At 44.0% G+C, this 20,681-nt stretch overlaps 2 protein-coding genes and 1 long non-coding RNA gene across 6 annotated transcripts in view; 1 reads left to right on the forward strand and 2 right to left on the reverse strand.

The window, feature by feature from the left end:
• Positions 1 to 6,107, forward strand: part of usp24 (ubiquitin specific peptidase 24) — a 34,880-nt gene extending 28,773 nt beyond the window's left edge. For all 3 annotated transcript variants that reach the window (XM_075484633.1, XM_075484634.1, XM_075484635.1), the window contains 10 exons: positions 8 to 110; positions 196 to 314; positions 426 to 539; positions 627 to 692; positions 771 to 837; positions 949 to 1,027; positions 1,147 to 1,222; positions 2,431 to 2,517; positions 2,653 to 2,763; positions 3,221 to 6,107. In XM_075484633.1, coding sequence (XP_075340748.1) covers positions 8 to 110; positions 196 to 314; positions 426 to 539; positions 627 to 692; positions 771 to 837; positions 949 to 1,027; positions 1,147 to 1,222; positions 2,431 to 2,517; positions 2,653 to 2,763; positions 3,221 to 3,283 — 885 coding nt within the window. In that variant the 3' untranslated portion in view covers positions 3,284 to 6,107. The remainder of the gene's footprint in view (positions 1 to 7; positions 111 to 195; positions 315 to 425; positions 540 to 626; positions 693 to 770; positions 838 to 948; positions 1,028 to 1,146; positions 1,223 to 2,430; positions 2,518 to 2,652; positions 2,764 to 3,220) is intronic.
• A 519-nt stretch (positions 6,108 to 6,626) lies between these two features.
• Positions 6,627 to 14,436, reverse strand: pcsk9 (proprotein convertase subtilisin/kexin type 9). 2 transcript variants are annotated; one of them, XM_075484637.1, is made up of 12 exons: positions 13,940 to 14,436; positions 13,418 to 13,609; positions 12,261 to 12,393; positions 10,928 to 11,061; positions 10,706 to 10,847; positions 10,355 to 10,551; positions 10,095 to 10,278; positions 9,829 to 10,005; positions 9,598 to 9,746; positions 9,349 to 9,514; positions 7,802 to 7,968; positions 6,627 to 7,710 (listed from the first exon to the last, which is right to left on the reverse strand). In XM_075484637.1, exons 1-12 carry the CDS (start codon positions 14,132 to 14,134, stop codon positions 7,516 to 7,518), a joined length of 2,031 nt encoding a protein of 676 aa, XP_075340752.1. In that variant the 5' UTR covers positions 14,135 to 14,436; the 3' UTR covers positions 6,627 to 7,515. The 2 variants fall into 2 exon arrangements, with proteins under 2 accessions (XP_075340752.1, XP_075340753.1); XM_075484638.1 differs by lacking the exons at positions 13,418 to 13,609; positions 13,940 to 14,436 and adding an exon at positions 12,745 to 13,411.
• A 3,532-nt stretch (positions 14,437 to 17,968) lies between these two features.
• LOC142400941 (uncharacterized) lies at positions 17,969 to 18,918 on the reverse strand. Its single transcript, XR_012773009.1, has 2 exons — positions 18,809 to 18,918; positions 17,969 to 18,303 (listed from the first exon to the last, which is right to left on the reverse strand). It is a non-coding gene; the product is annotated as an uncharacterized LOC142400941 (long non-coding RNA).
• Between the last annotated feature and the right edge of the window lie 1,763 nt (positions 18,919 to 20,681).

The following is a 20,681-nucleotide window of genomic DNA, read 5'->3' on the forward strand; positions in this document are numbered from 1 at the left end:
GGTTCAGAACCGGCGGTGGAGTCCGGCTCAGGCTCGGGAGTTTCTTCACCTCCACAGCACTCTGGGCCTCGTCACCCTGTACTCTGACCTCAGCCCCCAGCGGACCCACGGTGAGACACTCCAGTGTTCAGTGTGCACTCAGACTTTACTCTAAAATCTAGGACTTTTTGATTCAGTTTCCTTTGTCCTTCACAGCCCCAGGAGGGTTTAAGCTGCACGTGAACAGCATCCCGTCCTCCACCTCTCTCCTCCCCCTTCATGCGGACATTCTTGCGTCACTCTTCACTCCAGGGGGGCAGCCGTACCTTCTTGAGGTAACATTAAACCAACATGTCAATGCGTTGCCTTTCGACTTTTTCATCTTTCCAGCTCTTTCACCAACGTTGAGGTTTTGTCTTTGTTTCCCCCTTTGTTAACCCTACTAGGTGATGTTTGCCATGCGTGAGCTGTCAGGACCTCTGTCTCTTCTGATAGAAATGGTGACCTACAGCTCATTCTGTAACGAGCCCTTCTCCCTGGGCGTGCTGCAGTTACTCAAGGTAAAAATCTTTTTAAAAAGAAGAAGAAAAAACGCTGTCACGTGTTTAATTAATGTGATGAAATGCTCTGAACACTTTGTGTCACAGAACCAGCTGGAGACGGCGCCACCTCATGAGCTGAAGAACGTTTTTCAGATGCTGCAGGAGCTACTTGTGAGTGTCCCTTCATCCGTTTATCACATGCTAACTATATAAGCGCTGTTAAATGTTAACTTAAAACTTTAACTGTAGGTTGTGGAAGACCCTCTACAAACGGAGAGACTGAAGTACGCTTTTGAGTCAGAAAAAGGGCTGTTAGGTACGTCTTCAGGTTATGTTGTTGTTGCTCTGTTGCCCACAGTGATGATTTAACATGATCCATTTTAGCCCTATGAGTCCTTTACAGTAATGTTACGCTTTCTCCTCATAGCTTTGATGCATCAGAGCAACAACGTGGACAGCAGGCGCTGCTACCAATGTGTAAAGTTCCTGGTTACATTAGCTCAGAAGTGAGTACATCTGAGGTTCAGAGGTCGTGGTTGTACAGGAGGATTCACTTTAATGGGATCATCGCTTTCATTATTTTATTTGGATTGAAAAAATATTTATTTTCATTGCTTTCCCACAGGTGCCCTCCAGCCAAGGATTACTTCAAAGACTTGTCTGGTCACTGGAGCTGGGCAGTGCAATGGCTGCAGAAAAAGGTTAGCTTTAAGGACAGCTAAATCACATTTTATTAGAACAGTTCCGTTTCATTTTGGGGGGCCATTTGTATTTCTTAAGAGTAACAGTTGACACTAATTCCCACATTAGTTAATTTGTTTCTAACCATTTTTATCCGACCGTGTCTAACCATTTTTAGATGTTAGATCATTTTGTCAAAGTTTCTATAGTATATAATATTGTATAGTGTAGTTAAAGTGAAAGTGTCATGAGTCAGCTTTGCATTGAAACCACTATGGATATTTTATCCATTTATCTTTTTACCCGTGGGAAACAATGACGGCTGATTTCACTTTTTATATCCATTTCTCTTGGCTAACTTAATTATATTTCACCTTTTTTAAAGTTTAATTTATCTAAATTTGCCCAACTATTTCAATTGTATATCATTCACTTTTAGCTAAATATTTTTAGCCTTTAGGTGACTTTATTATTTAAACCTTTTAGAGATTGCTTTTAGCAAACTTGTCTTTCAATCTCACATCCTTCACTTTAACCTTATTTTGGCTAACTATTTTAAGCTTTCATCTATTACTTTAAAGCTAATTTAGCAGAGCCGTTTTGACTTTAGCATCTATTAACTCTCGCCAACTTTTTCTTGTTAAACTTTTTCTGGTTTATTCTTATAAAACTTCACTTTCTATCCTTCACTTTTAGCTAATTTTAGCAAACTATTTTAACATTTGATCCATTACGTTTAAGATGAATTGAGCTTTTTCAGCATTTGCATCTATCACCTTTAGCTAACTTAACCCATTCAAACTTCATTTTTTTAGCTAAAAAGAAAAAAATTGTATTCATTACTTTAACTAAATGTTTCAACTCTTTCTTTTTTTTCATGACCAATTACATGTCTTAAGAGTTTAAACACATTATTTGTGGCGACACATAATTATTAGATATCACTCAATATATGGAGCTTCATCAGCCATATCTGATTGTTCGCCCCCTCTAACAGCTTTTTCCCCTTTTTAAGTCACTTTATCATAACGTTGAGTTTTACACCTGTAGAAAAGTCTTGCATCAAAGCAGAAATTCAAATTATCATTTATTTCCAATTGAATTCATATTTGGCATTATTTTACTCGCCGGTTGGGGAACACTGCTTTGGGGCATCAGGGCAATGTTAGACAAAAAGTTTATGTTAGCCTGAATGTTCCAAATGAATCATTATTTCTTATGCCCTTAGATGACTGAACATTACTGGACTCCTCAGAGCAACGTCTCCAATGAGACTTCAACCAATAAAACCTTCCAGCGCACTATTTCTGCACAGGTACACACTGCATAACAACGCAATATGACCACCTTTAGTTCCATTTCCACCGCTACCCTTACTCATTTTTTCTCTTCCCCTGCCCAAAGTAGGACTCACATCTGTGTGACTGTATGTGTGTTTCAAAATCTGCAGGATACCTTGGCCTATGCCACGGCATTGTTAAACGAGAAGGAGCAGTCTGGCAGCAGTAATGGCTCCGACGGCAGCCCAGCAAACGAAAACGCAGAACGCAGCCTTCGACAGGTAGCCACCACCAACCGCCCTGCTAGCTGCTAAGAACAGTGGGGCATCTCAAATGAGTCACGGTGTTGCAGCACACGCAGCCAGAAAGAGAAGAATGGCGAAAAAACAGATTATCTCTCTGGCTTCTGTCACAGCTTTGAAGGCAGTTTGTTACCTCCCACGGTTGTTATTAGCAGTGGATTTGAAGCCGCTCCTTTCTTTTGACTCTTGCTGTGCTTGTCAACCTGCCTACACTACACAAAACTGTCAGACCTTTTTCTGGCATTAACAGTACGGATGATAAATGTGTGGCATAGAAATTATAATCCTGCTGACGCTGCATAGCTCGTGATGGTTTGACTATTTGTTGTTTTTTTTCTTTCTTTATTTCTTTATTTTTTTTTATTTCTTTTTTTTTTTTTACTTTAAAAAAGCTCTATTTTTCTCACATCAAATGTGCCCTTCCTCTGTTTCGCAGGGCTCGGAGTCTCCCATGATGCTTGGCGACTCCAAGAGCGATCTGGAGGACGTAGACTCCTAGCTCCTCCAACTGGCGGCATACCTCCACAGGAGAGGTAGCACAGGTCCAGGCAGCCATTTGAAAGGGCTGCACTGTTGCCTCCGATTGGTCGGGACATTTGGGACTCCATGAAAGCCAATCAGAACTCTTTCTCTTGGTCGCTTCGGCAACAAAGGAGCTATGAATAAATCATGAATTACTTCCTTTCAGACAAGCCAAGGTGATGATGGAGATGCATTATCATTAAGGGCATCAGAGTTGATTAGGGTGGGAAGTGCAGACAAGCTTCCACAATCACGGACAACTTCAGTTTATCCTTTTATTCATTCATTCACTCAGAATGACAGCAAGGTGGAGGATGGGTTTGGGTTGTGTTTTAACAATTTTCTGCTCATTTTTGCCAATTTATTTCCATAGACATATTCATATTGTAATTAAGATTTGTTCCATAGTTGTAATTTCCAGTGTAAGATAATATTTTAAAGTCTGTTATTTTGTGCTCTTCTCCACAGCCATGCAAAATGAAGGAGGTAACGTTAGTTGCTCTAGAGGAACTGAGACGCGTGCGTTTGTATAGAAACACCTCCACACACGAGCACTTGGAAGGAGGGTGGGGTTAAGTATGCACTTTATAGTCCAGCCCAGGCTATTGAGATGTACAGCAGCACTGGTCAGTTCCTCCAGAGCCACTAAGCGCTAGCGTCCTCTTCTTCTTTTGCTTTTAACAACTGATTTTCGCAGTGCCACTTATGCAGACTCACGGTCGCCCTGATAGCAAGCCGCTCTGCCTGTGACTGAACCTTTGACCCCGTGGCGAACGCATTGTAGCCACAGGGGACACAGTTTGGGGCAGAATCTGTCCCAGAAATGGGACGGTTCCATGGCCCTTAGTGAATCTGAAACAAACAGTGCCATGGTCAGCACTCTCCCGCCGCCATTTCTTCATTTCTTCTTGCTGACAGGCAGCCTCATGGTGGATTTTATCCTTTCCATTGCTGCATTTTATCTTCTTTTTCCTTTTCTTTTTTTTTGCCACTTGTCTTTGACTCTAGATACATTTAATACTGGAGAGGATCTTTAGGGACTTTAGCCTTATGCAAGAAAAGCTGACCTTGAAACGCACAGGTCAGTCGTGGTGGGCCGTCAGTGCCGAACGAACGGGAGCTCAGGAGCATGTTTTATTTTAAGGTGCCAAGGTTACATACACTCGCACACACAAAGAATAACACACCATGAAAGAAGATGTGAAGACGTACAAGTGTGTGTGTGTGTCACTCATTCACTTTGCTTACAAAGTGCAGGTCCTCACCTCACTGTTACCTCTGCTTTATCAGGTTCATCTCGTCTTTCCAGCGAACGTTTCTCTTTGTTTTGCCTTTTGCTTTTCGTCTGCCTTTTTAAACACAAACACTGGGGAGCTAAACCCAAATGTAGCTCTAGTTTTCAGCAGAAAGAAACGCCCACGTTACCATCATCCCTACCCTAATCATCGGGAGTCTTTAAGTGCCTTAATCTCCCGATCTCCCCGCTTTTCCACCTCTTGACACTGTATGGTCATATCTCAATCGAGGAGGGGTCAACATCTGCTCCCCCTGCTGGCACCAAGCCAGCGTCTCCTGTAGTTGTGTAGTCTACCTTTGGGAGAGCAACAGGGCTTGTTCATCCCCATTATTCCCCAATCTAATACAGGGAATCTCCTCTGTGTGCTGTGACAAAGGAAGGAATGTAACTGATTCTGTGCGGATGTGAGAGGGTGGGGGTGTAAGGTCTACCCGGTTAAACGGGGTTGAGGCGACAGGATGGGGTTTTGGTGATGGTAAAATGCTGCTTCTTTTCACTCTGCAGTCTGGCAGAGACACTTTGTACATACTGATTTAGGCTCAGTAGTTTTAGAAACACTTTCACTCACATGTTTTGAAGACATGAGCTTAAACCCGCATAGCAGACTAGCTCTCAGCTTTAACAGGTCAATGTTTACAGTGTGAGGACCTCCAGTATGAAGCAATCATTCAAGCTGATTTTCTGTTCAAAGTCAACCTGCGATCTATCCACTGAGACCGCTTTAGCCCTTCCATGCACACCCCTCACTCTTCCTTTCTATCTCATTAGTTGTGAATGTCACATCGTGCTCTCCGGCACGTTTGCATGTGTGGCAGCAAATGGTGGTGAAGTTTGTCTTTCTCAGTGTGACAGAAAAAAAAAAAATCAGCCCCCCGCCTTGTTTGCTGTGTGATTTGGTGTCATTAGCACTTACTGTGACAAACACGCCCGTTCTCTATTGCTGGTTACGTGCTGTGTGAGAGAGCCGCGTGCAGTCAGTGCCAAGTGATACGCGGCCATGGCAACCCGAGTTGCATCCAGCCGAGAGTCTCTCATAGGTTTGGCCCTCTTCTACATCACCACAACTGCTTAAAGACTGGGAGGGTTGGGGGTGGGGGACAAAAACTTTAAAACAATCTTATGTTTTAATTCTGTGATGCAGGGAGGGATGAGTAAGTGTGGTTTGGGATTGGCGTCAATACGGGTTTTTACTGTAGTTCAATTTTGACAATTCACTTCTGACATCGCCGGAATCTGTAATGCATGTTAAAACTCAGTTTTAATTTGTACATCAGAGTTTGATTAAGGGGATATTTGATATAAAATAAACTGGAATGCACAACCTGTTGCAAACATTGTTTTTATGCTTGTCGGCACACCGCCCCAGTTCCTCATCCTGTTACCCTGTACACATCGAGCTGGACAGATGTGAAGTCCAACTCATGAATTACAATACAGCCACATGTCTATGGAGTATTGTTTTTATCTCTATTAAATAAATAAATAAATGAATACAAAAAATGAATGTCCCATTAAATAAATCACACAGATTTGAATACACAGACCAACAGATTTTTGGATTTAGTTTTCTAATTTTCACACGTCATTTATTTCATACTTCTTTATTTCCATTCCTTGTTTTTCATATGAGGAGAAGCATCAGACGTGGCAGTATCACCGTTCTGAAGCATCCAAGGGCACGCTTCCTTTTCACCCCATACGTTTCATCGATGTGTGGAATAAAGAATCTTTCTGAAGACTCAACCAGACTCACTCTGGTCTCTGACAGTAGCCTACGACCAAGTCCGACTGCCTCGCGGCCATGTTTCACCCACTCGAGCAGTGTGGGAGGGAAATGTGGGCTTAAGTATCTTGCTCATGGCCATTTTTGACCAATGCTGTTGCTTTGTCAGATTCAAATCAGATAACCCGGCCGCCTCGTTTAGATATATACGAATTGGAAATGAAGAGAACTGGGAGATAATTGTCATTAGAAATGTAAAAGTCCCTTGAAATGGGTAAAAGCTGTATTGAAACTTGTTATTGATTGAAAAAAAACAACAACATGTATTGTACTCTTCGAAATTCTTTTTATTTAATTCAGTATTTTTTATTTTTATTTTTTTTACTGGTAAGGCATCTGTCATAAACGGTTACATCAGCAGCTGCAGTGACATATGTGCTGTCGCCTCAGCTGTCAGTGGTTTATACAGGCGCTGGAGTCATCACTCTGTCCGAGTCAGTAACAGCCCAGATTGAAGCCCAGCGAACGTGTCGGGTTGTCATGACACAGACCATCGCTTTGTGTCTGCTCCTTTTTTTTTTTTTTTTTATCTTTCAATGTAATGGGAACCCACTGTTTCAAAATAGATGCGAAACCCCAAACGGAGTAGTTTAATAATCAAGAGTCTCATCAAGCTGATTGCATACAGCTGTCTGAACCATCCTCAAGCTCCCAAGTCACAGCTGGAAACCAACACTGAAAAATCATGAGACACAGTCTGACTTCTTCAGGTGTGAATGTGTGTTTTCATGTCATCTTTAATACTAATCTTACAGCAGTATTGGATCTGTAACTAATTTCCATCAGTTCAGTTTGTTAGAGCATGCAGAGGGTACATCAGGTAAATACTTGGTTATTGTTGAAATCATACATTCATGGAAACTCTTTAATATACTTGTTTAGTAAAAAGATACAAAAATATTTGGTTAAACCTGTGTATGTCAGATGGATAAAAGTTGGCTTGCGAGATGTTGTGGTGGAGTCAGGACAATATGGAGCATTTGATGGCCTAATCCTACAACCGTAATACACAGAAGTTTTCCGGTTAAACTTTCTTCAGAGGACTAAAAGAGGTAAAGGAAAAAAAGACACACAGGGGTGCACAGAGAGTCGAAGCTGTTCTTGGAGAGTCGGGCTCTGAGAAAAACGATCAGTTAGGAAGTGCAGCGGGAGGCTCAAGTGGTGTCACGCGGCAGCAGACGGCGATGCCCGCTGCCCCGCCGAGCACTGCGGCACTGCGGACATGGCAATTGTTGCCCTTAGCAACTGGCCCCAAGACAGTGGAACCCTCGGAGATGGCGCTACAGTCTGTCAAAGTCCACCCAGAGGGACAGGACACCTCAACCTGCAAGAAAACAGAGGGGAGTGAGGGAGGCAAGTCCAGGACACGACAGACAGAGTTCCATTTCTCTGAAGTCAACCTTTAAATCCCTCACCTGGTCTCTGTCGGCCGATGTGTTTTCCAACAGCTGACACTGGAGAGATGGAGCGTGGCAGCATACTGCATGCGCCGCGACTCCTTCTGTGACCTCACAGCGCTTCCCGTGTCTGTGGCGTGGTCGAGAGTCCGACAGGATCTCGGATGTGGACCAAGTGGTGCACCCTGGACAAAATAAACTCCCGTGATTACACGTGTTAGAATAACAAAAACTTGGAGGCTGTTCATTAGTGATTCTCAGGCAGCAAGTCATCCTCTACACAGGAACCCAAAACGGTAGACACTGAGGAAAACAATGAAAAACCATCTGAGTGCCATAATGACATTTGAAAACTCTTTATACCACACATATAGCTGGCATTTATGCTGGCCGGGAGTGTATTTTAGTTCCAGAGGGATTACCATGGCAACATAATTGACCATGTTTTTCTAAATGCAGCCGAATGAAAAGCTTGTACAGTTCATATATAAGCTACAGAACAGTACCTGTACGAGATATCTGACTGGCTTCAACAAAGAAACAATGAATGGTTTGACATTTCCCATCCAGACTTGGTCTCGCTCTTAAATCTCTCTGATGCCTGTAGCTGCAGAGCCTGGTGTAAAACCTCACCGCCTGCAGCAAATATATGTATATTATAGCATAGTTAAGGGTGAGCTTGAACCTATTAAATACGTATTATGTGTGGTCATCGGCACATACCACTCATGGTTGAAGCTGAGATGCAGAGCTGTTGCCCGTTCCATGTCCAATCATTTAACTGTTCAAAAGTAAAGAGCAGCTGCAATGCTTCAGAAACGGGATAAACCATTCTTTTTATTTACACTTGTTTTTTTTCTCCCCCAGTTTCACTCCTTACGTGCATTTAAAAAAAAAATGTACCCCTGAGATCTTACACTTAAAGGGATAGTTCGCCTCTTTTGACATGAAGCTGTATGACATCTCATATTAGCAATATCGTTTATGAACATTTTCTTACCCCCCACTGTGTACTGCGAGCCGAGTTCCGGCCTCGTTTTGGCGTTGATGAAGGTAGGGGAACGATTTTGTGATGCAAATGTATTACTCTTTTGAACGCATATTGTTTTGAGAAGCAAAACGCTTTATTTTTTAAACGCCCGCCAACTAGCCGGACTACTTTCATTAACGCCAAAACGAGGCTGGAACTCTGCTCACAGGACGCAGCAGGGGGTAAGAAGATGTTCATAAATGATGTTGCTAGTATGGGATGTCATACAGCTTCATGTCAAAAGAGGCGAACTATCCCTTTAAAATCAGGCTTACAAAGAGAATTTTGGGGTGACTGCATAAAGATTTATTTCAAAGCGATTTAATAAAAGTAAATAACTCTGGGGAGTTCGTACCTGACCAGCTGATGGCTGTAAATTAAATGTTATGATCTAACCTGAGGGCTCCGATGATCTCATCAAGAGCAACTCTTAGCAAAAAAAAAAAAATGAAGACGGTATCTCTTATAATGTCACAGAAGCTGGTCATGGTTACTCGTATCAGGACAACAACAGCATATAACTGGTGTAACTTACCAGTCAGGTGGTGCTGTGGGCCGACACACTGAGCATCTTGCCCTGGCTCAGCGCTGGCATGGGCCTGGCACTGCAGACCAGCTATCACGCAGCAGCGGGCCACAGCGTACACGCCATTACCCGCCGGCCCGTTGAAGCCAACGCACTCCATGTGTCCGCTGCTCACCTGTAAATGCAGACATTGAGGCTTGCTGGCCTTTTGTGTGTGCAGACTTCAGATCAGAGTTTACATGATCCGACTGAACTCACAGCGATGGTTTCCCCGCCTCTGATGCCGTCAGGAGCGTAGCTGCTGCAGCCCATCATTTCCTCCCCGAGACGACAGCGGCTCGTGACCCTGTCGTCGCTCGCGTGTCCTGACCTTTCTGACCACGCTGAGCGGCACAGAAGCTCCCCATCTGCACACGGAAGCAGGCAACCTGGTGTCAACTTTGCGTGGATTTACGAGTGTGTGTTAGAGAGGATTGTGGGGCCACTAACTTGATGTCGGTTTGTTGGCAGCGGGCATGGCTGCCACTAGGTTTGGAGTAGTGAGACGATGTGTTTCAGACAGAGACGAGAAGTTGATGGTGTTGCTGATGGAATAATGCAGCATCATCTGCAAAACCTGCACCGGAGATGTAATCTGATTGGACGACAGGATCACTGCTGCTACACCTACAGCACGCACATACAAACCAAATTATGGAGCGTTTGTTCTTCATTGCTGCATGTTTTGCCTTTGTTGCAGGTGTGTGTGAGCGTACCGGCAGCATGTGCAGCAGCCTGGGAGGTTCCGCTGCGTGAGGTGAAACAGGTGCTGCAGTCACTACTGGCGCTGACGATGTCATCGCCGGGTGCAAAAAGATCAACGCAGCGGCCGAAGTTGGTGCCACCTGCACCCTGTGACATAAGCTGGTCTGCTGAGTTAACTGCCCCCACTGTGATGACCTGCATGCACACACACCAAAGGTTAAGGAAAGGGTAGCTGCTCCAGGATGTGAGCCTTGACATTGTGCTGTGTCACCTCAGGCTCTGAAGCAGGCGAGTAGAGGCAGGCGTCATCTCTGTAATTCCCCGCAGCAGCGATGACCACCGCTCCGTTGGCCACCATGTCTCTGCACGCCGCGTTTAATGAGCGGCTGAAGCCACCAATGAAAGGCAGCAAAACAACCACCACTTCCATCGGACGGGCCAGTAAGGCTGCTCGAATAAACTCCATCCCTAGACAGAACCCCCGCCCAAAGAAAAGTACCAGTCAGAACGAGTAGTGGCCCTACCTGTCTTTTTGCATCCATCACCAATTCCAGAAAAGATCAAAACAACCGCCTGAAATCTTTTTGTTTGGTTTTGATCATCTTTAGCACAGCAGTCCTACCTGCTAGAGCCCCCGACACAGCCCCTTTACCCTGACAGTTGAGCACACGAACCAGGTTAATGCCGGCTCCCCGAGCAACGCCTGAATCCGATCCGGTCACAACACCTGCCAAGTGTGTGCCGTGACCATCGCACTGACTGGCCTGTGAAGGAGCGACAGCTGAGCACCACACTGCAACAGATGTGCTGAAAGGCCCGCGTTTTTTTTCTTCTTCTAACAAACCTGTCTGTGAACTCTCACTCCGTCCTCCTCGGGGACGCTATTGAAGTCCGTGATGACCACTCGTCCTTCAACCTCTCTGTGCGAACTCTGAATGCTGCCATCCATTAGGTACACCTCTGCGATCCCTCCGTCATCTGCAGAGGACAGAAAGTGGCTGGATTTGACAAAATATATACTAATGCAAAATGCAGTATCAGACTTGTCAGGGGGATTCGGCCTCTGGAAAGCTGACACTGAGCTGGATGGCTTCTTGGATAGCTGGAAGGTTAACAGCACTGCTGGCTTGACTTTATATAAGGAAGCAGCTGAACATGTTGGTGATAATGCCAAGTGACTGCTCGGACATTTATTCCAAACTGACTCAGAAGCACATATCAAACTCTGTGTTATTACTTACCCATAGACTAAAGTACCTTCTTAATGTGTTCAGAGAGAGCAGACTCTTCTGAAAGCATCGCTTTCAAGAATGTGTTCATGTTTTCATTAGGGCTGGGCGAGTTAACTCGTCATTATCGCGTTAACGCATTAATTATTTAACGCCGACAAATATTTTATTGTGCATTAGCGCAGGTTTTATTATTCATTTTATCATTGTAAAAGTCTGTTGCTCACAGGCTTTTATTTTGTAAAAGTCTGCTGCTGTCTGCTGCGGAACAGGAAAAGAAAGTAATCGGCGGATCCACCAAACATGGAGAAGGGTACGGAACTTTTACTCGGCCATTTTCATTTTAAAGTTCTTCCAGACGGCGGAGTCGACAGAACCAAAGTCATCTGTAAACACTGCCAAGTTGAATTGTCTTCTCAGCGTAGTAGTTCCAGTCTAAAATATCACTTAAAGGCAAAACACACAACTGATAGCAGCAAGTCATTCAAGGAAACAGACAGTGGAGCGAGGCTTCTACATAAAAACTACAGAAAGATGCTGATGTTAAAAGTGTGTTTGCACAACAAATGTTATGGCACTTTCATTCATATGGCAGCACATTTAAAATACAATTAAATACTAAAAGCTATACACTACTTTTGGATTCATTTTTGGATTCTGCGTACAAATGCGATTAATCATGATTAATCAGGGAAATCATGATTAATTAGATTAAAAATTTTAATCATTGCCCAGCCCTAGTTTTCATAACTTCAAAACTGTGAGTTAGAAGAGTGCCTTTTTCCTTCTTTTTTTTTTTTTTTTGTAACTGCGGCAGCCCGAGTCCACTTAAACACTCATGACACTTGTGAGCCTGTTGTTTAGATGGTTAAACGGTTTGAAGAATGAGATCTTCCGCATTTCGATAAAGCAAAAAGCTGTGTGGGTCTGAGACTGGGTTACACTCACTGGGAGGGCTGTATGTTCCATTCTCAGAGATGCCACCATAGGGCTGCAGCAACCTCTGCAGGTTCCAGGGGGCGCTCTGAGCAAAGATGGACGAGTCCTCCTCTATGTAGTGGACATGAGGGAGCCTCACCACCTACAAGGAGCACAGTCAAAGGAGGGGGATTGTAAACAGGTGGGATGAACTTACCCGTCCATGTGTGACGGATTTGACCATATGATCTGAACAGGGGGCTGACAGAAGATATGAATATGAATAATGGATGTCGGGTGAATCATATTCGAAGACTAAATCACAAGACAAAAAAGTGTTTTAATTACTTAGCTCCACTCTTTTTAAACAATGCTAATCAGAAGCCAAATGTATGTCATCATTGAGCAGAGCAGTCTGCCTACCACAGATACTGTGGACCGTGATGCTTTATTCAGTTGTCTGAAAAGCTACATGCGCATCGGTCATATAATTCCAGGTTGGTTTGTGTCTTACCTGCTCTTCAAATCTTCTCCTGTATGTGAAGTTGCCACGTCCTCTCATACTCCCTTGTTTCTTGGGGGTCTATGGGCTCCGTCCATGGTGTTATTCTAGTGCAGTAACCACCTCCTTTAACACTTATCTATAATATACAGTCATCCACTGCTGCTTTTCTCAGTAACGCTACCAACTGTATTTAAATTTTGCATTCTACAGTTAGAAGACTCCACCCTCTTGATCCAAGCACCTGCATTTTAACAGTGTAAAGTCATGTTTCATTTTGCAGAGGCAGGTAACCCATGATCAGCTTCCTGTCATTCTGTGATCGTGCTTTTAATGCCTCTTGGTTTTACTGTAGTGAATTTTATTTTGGCTTAGGAGGCAAAATAGCCACAAAATGCAGCTGCTTCAGAATGCTGCTGCTGACGTTTTAAAAGACTAATCACCATATTACTTAGGTCTTTGCTGGCCAATGTCAGCTGACAGTTTTAGATGTGATTTTTAGATCTTTATTGCTGGGTTCTTTTTACAAGCTTGTTTGCAGCCTGAGATCTGCCAGAGCTGATAATTATGTAACATCGTGTCCAAGACATTCCCCTTGGAACACAATTCTGTTCTATTTTTACGTTTTTCTTTTTTTTCTTAACACCTTACGTTATGTAACACGCCTGTCAGGTGTCGCATTTACCAGATTAAGGACGTCACGACTCATTTTGACCAAGAAGCCACGCAGGGCTCCGGAGTAGGTCTGCAGGATCTCCACCAGGTAGCCTCTCCTGGCTGCTTTGGCTCGCAGCCTCCGGATGGTCCTCTGGACCTGGGACTCGTGCGTTCCCTGCTGCAGTATGATCAGGTACTGGCCGGGCATGCGCCATGCCGCCTGGAGTGAGATACAGAGTACATACTTAAGGTAACCTACAGGTGACCCGCATGTATTAGGCATGCTTGCATCAAGTCTGTGGTGTAAATGCCACTTGATGCTTTACTTTCTGTTGAGTTTGTGGATGCTGTAGCCCACAGATCACAGTAGCCAAAATATTAATAAGAACCCATAATGGAAACTAATAAAGATTTTCAGTATTGTGAGCGCACATTTAAAGTTGATAGCCATCTTTAGATTTATAACATCCCTGAATAAAAACTGGATAACGATTGCTTTACATTGGAGGGATGTTCTCTGACGCTTATGGCCAGATGATTCTGCTTTTACCTTGTTGCACCTGAAGAACTCGGCGGCGGGCTCGGCTCCAGTTTCAGGCTGAGTACCGTCCTCACGGATCAGATCCAAGATCATCTCGTCGTCCTCGGGATAGTCCTGCGCGCACACGGCCAAAGATGCGCACAAACACAGTGCCCAGCCAATCCAGGCTGAGGCGCGACACATTCTGCACACCTCTTGAACCATTTCCAGTCAAACGATCGGGATCAGTGTTGAATTAAAGCACTGATAAGTTTTTATTTACGTCTGACTTCTCCTGATGTTTTGGTGCCTCCGACAGCCGCGCGCCCTGTGTGCCTAACTGTCAGATAACAGCCTCCAACCATCTACTCTGATTTAAGAACAAAAAAAAAAAATCGAACAATTGATTCTTAATATTTAAGGCGGGGACTGGTGACGTCTCCACGGCTCACGCCACCACTTTTGTATCGAATGATTGTCCTCCTTTAAAAACACCTCTTACTGTGGAGGAGTCATGTTTCATACCCCCCCCCCCCCCCAAAAAAAAAGCAGTCTGATATTATTGCATGTCAATCTGAGAAAACACTTCCTCTCATTTCAAGGTGATTGGTTGATGCCGTTGTAACACGTGCACTAATTGTGAACAGTATGTTGTGTTTGCAAGTGTGAGTAGCCACGCTCAGTGTTCGAACTACGGGGGGACTCGGGGGATCCGAGACCCCCTGAAACTGACACGAGACCCCCCGAAAACATGATTTGGGAAATGTTGGGGGGTCTCTAAAATATTGGCAAAATGTGATTTCCCCTGATGAGTTATGATTGCGATGCGTGTGTGGAGGTGTAGAGCCTGTGTGTGTAATTGGCATAAAGCTGTGCTGTCCGCGTATGATTCTGTAGGCTTCTCATGTGTTTTCGAGATCCGCGCTCTGAGTAAGCGCAAGCAAGCAACGCCCCCCCCCCCCCCCCCCCCCCCCCGAACAGAACAGCGAGTTATTAAGACGCACATAACATTTCAAGTAGCTCTCCAATCTTTCTGTTTTCAAGAATAGTTTTATGATTCATAGGGTACTTCTCATTGCAACATTGTGCGGTTGCCTTCCAGATTTTGCGTGACTTTGCCTGCTGATCTCTGCAGCAAGTGCATTCGAACATTTGGACACGATTTAGGTTATGTGTGATGTAGTGCAAGAGTTTACATCCGTAATTCCAAAAATGTGTGTGGGGAAAAAAAAGGCTTGAAAAGTAAGTGGAACCAAAAAAGAAACGGCTGGAGGAACATAGCTGCCTTAACAGGTCAATGATATGATTGATCATAAAAAAAGATGATCACTCACTCTCTCACGCTCTCAGATGTAAATATGATCCTCAACATAAAATAACGAAATTGAATACTTCATCATCTGCAGTACATAATGATATTGAAAAGATTCTGGTCCAGACCTTTCACCAACTGGAAACAATAAGCGCCAAACCAAATAATCAACTGATGAATGAAAAAAGATAAGTTTAAGCTTAAATAAAATTAATTTATTATCATGAGTTGCAACCGGCGTACAAAATTATTCAAAATTAGCTCCACCCCTCAAAAAACTACCACAGTAGCATACATCCAACCATCTTTTCATCCGTCCATCCATTATCTTCGAAGGGAAACCCAGAAATCCCTCTGTCCTACTACAATCTCCAGGTTCTCCTGGGGTTCCTGAGACGTTCTCAGGCCAGATGGGAAATATAATCCCTCCAGCATGTTCTGGGTCTACCCTGGGGCATCCTCCCAATCGGACGTGCCTCAAAAACCTCTAAAAGGAGACGGTCAGAGGGGATTCTAATCAGTTTCCCAAATCACCTCGGCTGACTCCTATTGATGCGGAGGAGCAGTAACTCTACTCCAAGCTCCCTCCAGAAGATTGTCAGTCACAATCCGAATCTCTTTCTTGTGAACCATGGCTTCAGTTTTGGATGGGCTAACTTTCATTGTGGCTGCTTCATACCTAACTGCTCTAGTGGGCACTGAAGGTCATGGCTTGAAGATAATGCATTTAGGTCCTGTCCATAAAGATTTCAAACAGGATCAGTGACCGGGGCAGCTCTGATGGAGTCCAAAATGCTCTGTAAACAAACTCAACTTGTTGAACTTGGAGTCAACTTGGAGTAGACAACTCCAAGAAGGCAGACCCGGCTATTCTTTTGAGGGGCTCTGACCGATTGTCGAACCTCATATTCAAGAGGAGCAGTGTGGTTTTCACCCTAAATGTGGAACAGTGGACATCATTTTCACCCTTACAGAGTTACTGAGGGGGTCATGGAAGTTTGACAACCCTGTCTACATGTGTTCTGTTGCCTTGGAGAAGGCTTTCGACTATGTCCCCTGAGGGATTCTATGGGAGTTAGTGCGGAAGTATGGAGGATCAGAGTTGCTTTTGCAAGCTGTTCGGTTCCCGTATAACCAAAGCAGGAGCAGTGTCTGCTTTGGTTATACGGGAAGTAGTAAACTGGGCATTGTGCCGGTCCATTGTTGTGAAAATAGAGCATAGCCGAAAGGCAAAGCTTTTTATTACTTGTCCATCTTTGTTCCAACCCGTCTCCATGTGGAGGTTTTTTGTGCACATCCTTTTGAAAGTAGGTACTGATGCAGAACCAGAACTTCTGGAGGGACTATATATCCCTTCCAGTCTGTGAACACCTTGGAATTCCCCTGGAGGAGTGTCTGAGGAGAGGGATGTTTGGGTTTCCCTCCTGAACCTGTTGCCTAAGAGACCCGACCTCAGAAAACCAGAAAATGATCAATTATTGAATGAATGGATACATTTGTATAAACATATATGTATGTATGCACAATAGACCAAAGTGGAGATGTTTGACCATAATTCACAGAGGCATTTTTGGAGAAAACCAAACAGCATATCATCACAAACACCTCATAGCAGCTGTCATGCCTAGTGGTGGAAGGGGGATGACTGGGGCTTGTTTTGTAGCCAAATGACTTGGTACCTTGCAGTCATTTATTCTATCATTGAACTCCTCTGTATACCAAAGTATTATAGAGTCAAATATGAGGCCATCTGTGCAGCGGCTAAAAATTACTTGAAAATGCAACTGGACAATAATTCCATGTACAGGAGCATATCTGTAAAAAAAAAAAAGGCTGAAAAGAGAAGATTCACGGTGACCCAGTTTCAATTTTATTGGAATTTTGTGGCAGGGCCTTAAGAGAGCTGTGAATAAACAAATACATACAAACCTGTATATACTCAATGGATCCATCCATTTTCTATACCCACTTCGTCCATTTTTAGGGTTGCTGGGGGCTGGAGCCTATCCCAGCTGTCATTGGGTGAGAGGCGGGGTACACCCTGGACAGGTCGCCAGTCCATCACAGGGCCACACAGAGACCAACCAGACACACAATCATGCATGTTCACACTCACTCCTAGGAACAATTTAGAGCCGGGATTCAAACCTGTTGCTGTGATGCAACAAATTATAATTATGAAATTGACAAGAAAACGATTATTCAAGTTATTGCTACTAAAGGTGCTTCCACAAGCTACTCAATCATTGGTTGTACTTAGTTTTTTTACACAATATTTCTGTATTTTGGCTTAATCTTTTTTCAATAAATAATGTCACAGTTTAGTATGTCATGTTATGTTATTCATCTGAGGTTGTTTTTTTGATCTAATCTCAAGACCTGGTAGGGACCAGATGATCTTCTAAGGTAAAACCTCAGAAATGAAAGTAGGTGTGCTCTCTTTTTCACATGACCATGTTTGTTACGAAAATCTTTATAAAGCGTGGTGTTGATACCGTCACTCAAGTAAAAGATGTAGCTTTTTCACTATTGTTGAATCGACATGGACGTTTGCCAAGCTGAGGAAGAGTGAAGAAAGACACAACTGAGTTGCGTTATGGGAAAAGGTGGATCCTATCATCAGGGACCCAAAGGGTTTCCCTAATTGAATTATTGGATATGAATTATCACTCAGGTGTACAAACACACACACACACACACACACACTCTCTGTCTTTCATATAGTAAGCAGCGCCCTCTTCTGGGACTACCATGTAAATATAGCTTTATTAACCTCTTCACAGAGACACAAGCTGTTTTCTTTAGCTGTAAAATAATGCACATTCAAACTGCATCTTGTGTTAGTGATGCTGTCGCCCAGTTAACAGCAATACAAATCCATCAGAGGATTCCCTGACTGTCCCGAGTGCAGTGTGTTACCCAGAGTTGCTTTGACTGGATCAGAGAAGTTTACTCTGATATCTCTCTCTCTCAGATCAGCTGCAGTGAGGGGCAGCTGTGACACTGACCCTTCGGCACCTCAGGGAGAAGAATACTGCGACTCACATCTTGGCCACAAAAACTTGGCTGAGCTTCAGTGTGCCTGAAATTACATAGAACAGGGGAAGGAGGGTGGGATGGAAATAGAAGTCCACTTCCAGCATTGTGTCCCCATTTTCTTAGTTTTTGCCTCTGAAGGCGAGCTTTGCTGAGCACGCTTGTCTTTATCAGTCTGCTGAGCACTTGCGTAATTACAGGCACCCGTGCTGGAGCTGCAGAGGACAGCCTCTTTTTACAGCCTCTGGCCACCATAAGAAATCAGGCTCAAGTGCTGTAATCAGGAGAACATTAATGGTGCTCTGCTCTCGTGTTTCCAACTAATTTAACCCCTCTTGATCACAGCTGTCAGGGACATTTCCCTCTTTTTCCACTTTCCATTATGCAAAGATTTAAAAATGATAAACTGAGTATCTACAGTGAATTAGTTCCTCCCTTCCCCCACACATACCACTACTGTCACCGTGTTCAGACTGGATGATAGACGCTCGACAGTTTCTGATATGCAGACAGACCACATAAAATCGGTGTGTTTGTTCTTGTGACGGTACCTTTCATCTCTTGCTTCGGCTGCAGCACACACCAAATCCTCTAGACTTTCCTTGTGAATCTCAGGAGTCACGATGACCTGAAAAACACACATCCCCGTGAACAGTTCTAGTTCTTATATTTCCTCCGTCTCTCCTCCAGAACACACACACACACTGAATCTACCTTAGGATAGCACTGGCAGAGGCTCCACGCAGTCCCGACACACACCATGGTAACGCCCAGGACGCACATGGTGACATAGATCTGGGGCTGCTCCTGCATCATAATGAAGAGGCCGACCGCCACCACACACAGGCCTGCCACTATCAAGCCATATCGATACGGTTTCCCCTCCACCATCGCTGTTGCCCCTGATGCCTAACGAAGTCTTTGTTTGTGTAAACTTGAGGATTTTGTGTACTGCTGTGTGTCAAAGCTTGAAGGTGAGGGTGGAGAAAGCACAGTTTAGGTTCCACTCTGCTGCTTATTACAGCCCGCAGACAGCCTGCTCAGGTCAGGTATAAAATTCCAGGTGTGAGTGTGTATGTGTGTGTGTGTGTGTGTGTGTGTGTGTGTGTGTGTACGTGATAGGTCACCTTGCCTCTGGCTGCTGGCAAAAAGGAATCTTGCAACTCAGCCTCTGCGCAGTCCTGAGTTGAGTGTTTATGTTTGCTTGGTTTTGTAGACCCTTTCCATCTCTACCGGGGTTTCCTTCTTTTACATAAACAATCCACTGTTTATAAGGGCGACAGCAGCGTCGGGGAGCTTCATCGCTATTCATTGACTTGAGTTTATTTTAACGTCACAACAAAACTAACAGTTGACACTCTGCAAGCGGAGGATACAATGCTGAGCAATCAATAACACTGTCCTGTTAGCATTCTGCTGTCACCGGCTGAGGCACTTTGTGCTGGAAAAAGCTGCAGAGCCAGAGGAGCTATGAAGCTGTGAGGAAGGCTCTTATGGTCTTTGAAGAAGGATGCCGTGCACACATGCAGTATTTTGTAGACACTGAAGACACACTTGGGTCCAGTATGTAAATTTTTTTTAAAGAGGACGTAGAAAGTTATCCAGGGTTTCACTTCCGTTAGTACGTTATTGCTTTTTCTTTTCCATGTAGAACCCCAAAAAACAGTGATGTTTGTTTCCTCCATTACTTTTTTTTGTGTCACATAAAGAAGCCTCACAACTAAAGTTTTGATGAGAACTAACAGGAGAGATCATATTTCTCCAGTTTTAGCTTCTCTTCATTGGCTCCCTGTTAAATTCAGAATAGAATTTAAGATTCTTCTCCTTACATATAAAGCTCTTAATGACCGAGCTCCATCATATCTTAAAGATCTCATTGTAAGATATTTTCCTAACAGAGCACTTCGTTCCGAAACTGCAGGTTTACTTGAGGTTCCCAGAGTTTCTAAAAGTAGAATGGGAGGCAGAGCCTTCAGTTATCAGGCCCCTCTATTGTGGAATAAGCTGCCAGTAAATGTCCGGGAAGCAGACACCCTTTCCACTTTTAAGACCAGGCTTAAAACTTTCCTTTTTTATAAAGCTTATAGTTAGGTCTGTTGAATCTGATAGTGTCTGCTAGTGTGTCTTGTTCTGCCTCCACCTCTGGCACCCTCTATACTTTCATTACCCCCTACCCGAACCAGGGTTTGAATCCCATTCCCGCTTATCTTACCTCTTTTATTTCTCCCCCTACCCGAACCAGGGTTTGCATCCCCACCCCGCTGTGACTGGTGTGCAGTTGGTGAGAGGCTGAGGTAGCTTGTGGCTGTAAAAAGATGGTTGTTGTGGTGTGAGGAGCAGATCTATATAGGGAGTATAGGGAATTACTCACTGAGTCTGGTCCTTTATTTTATTATTTATTTTTTCGTTAGCACAAGTTTCTTG

Source organism: Odontesthes bonariensis, chromosome 15, assembly GCF_027942865.1.
Source record: "Odontesthes bonariensis isolate fOdoBon6 chromosome 15, fOdoBon6.hap1, whole genome shotgun sequence".
Taxonomy (NCBI): Eukaryota; Metazoa; Chordata; class Actinopteri; order Atheriniformes; family Atherinopsidae; genus Odontesthes; species Odontesthes bonariensis.

What these genes read in the sequence shown, in the direction of transcription:
- pcsk9 (XM_075484637.1), bottom strand. Translation starts at nt 14,134, where the DNA reads ATGGTTCAAGAGGTGTGCAGAATGTGTCGCGCCTCAGCCTGGATTGGC. An exon ending in GAGGCGGGGAAACCATCGCT is followed by an intron (nt 9,515 to 9,597) that starts GTGAGTTCAGTC and finishes CTGCATTTACAG; the next exon opens with GTGAGCAGCGGACACATGGA. An exon ending in CATCGGCCGACAGAGACCAG is followed by an intron (nt 7,711 to 7,801) that starts GTGAGGGATTTA and finishes GTTTTCTTGCAG; the next exon opens with GTTGAGGTGTCCTGTCCCTC.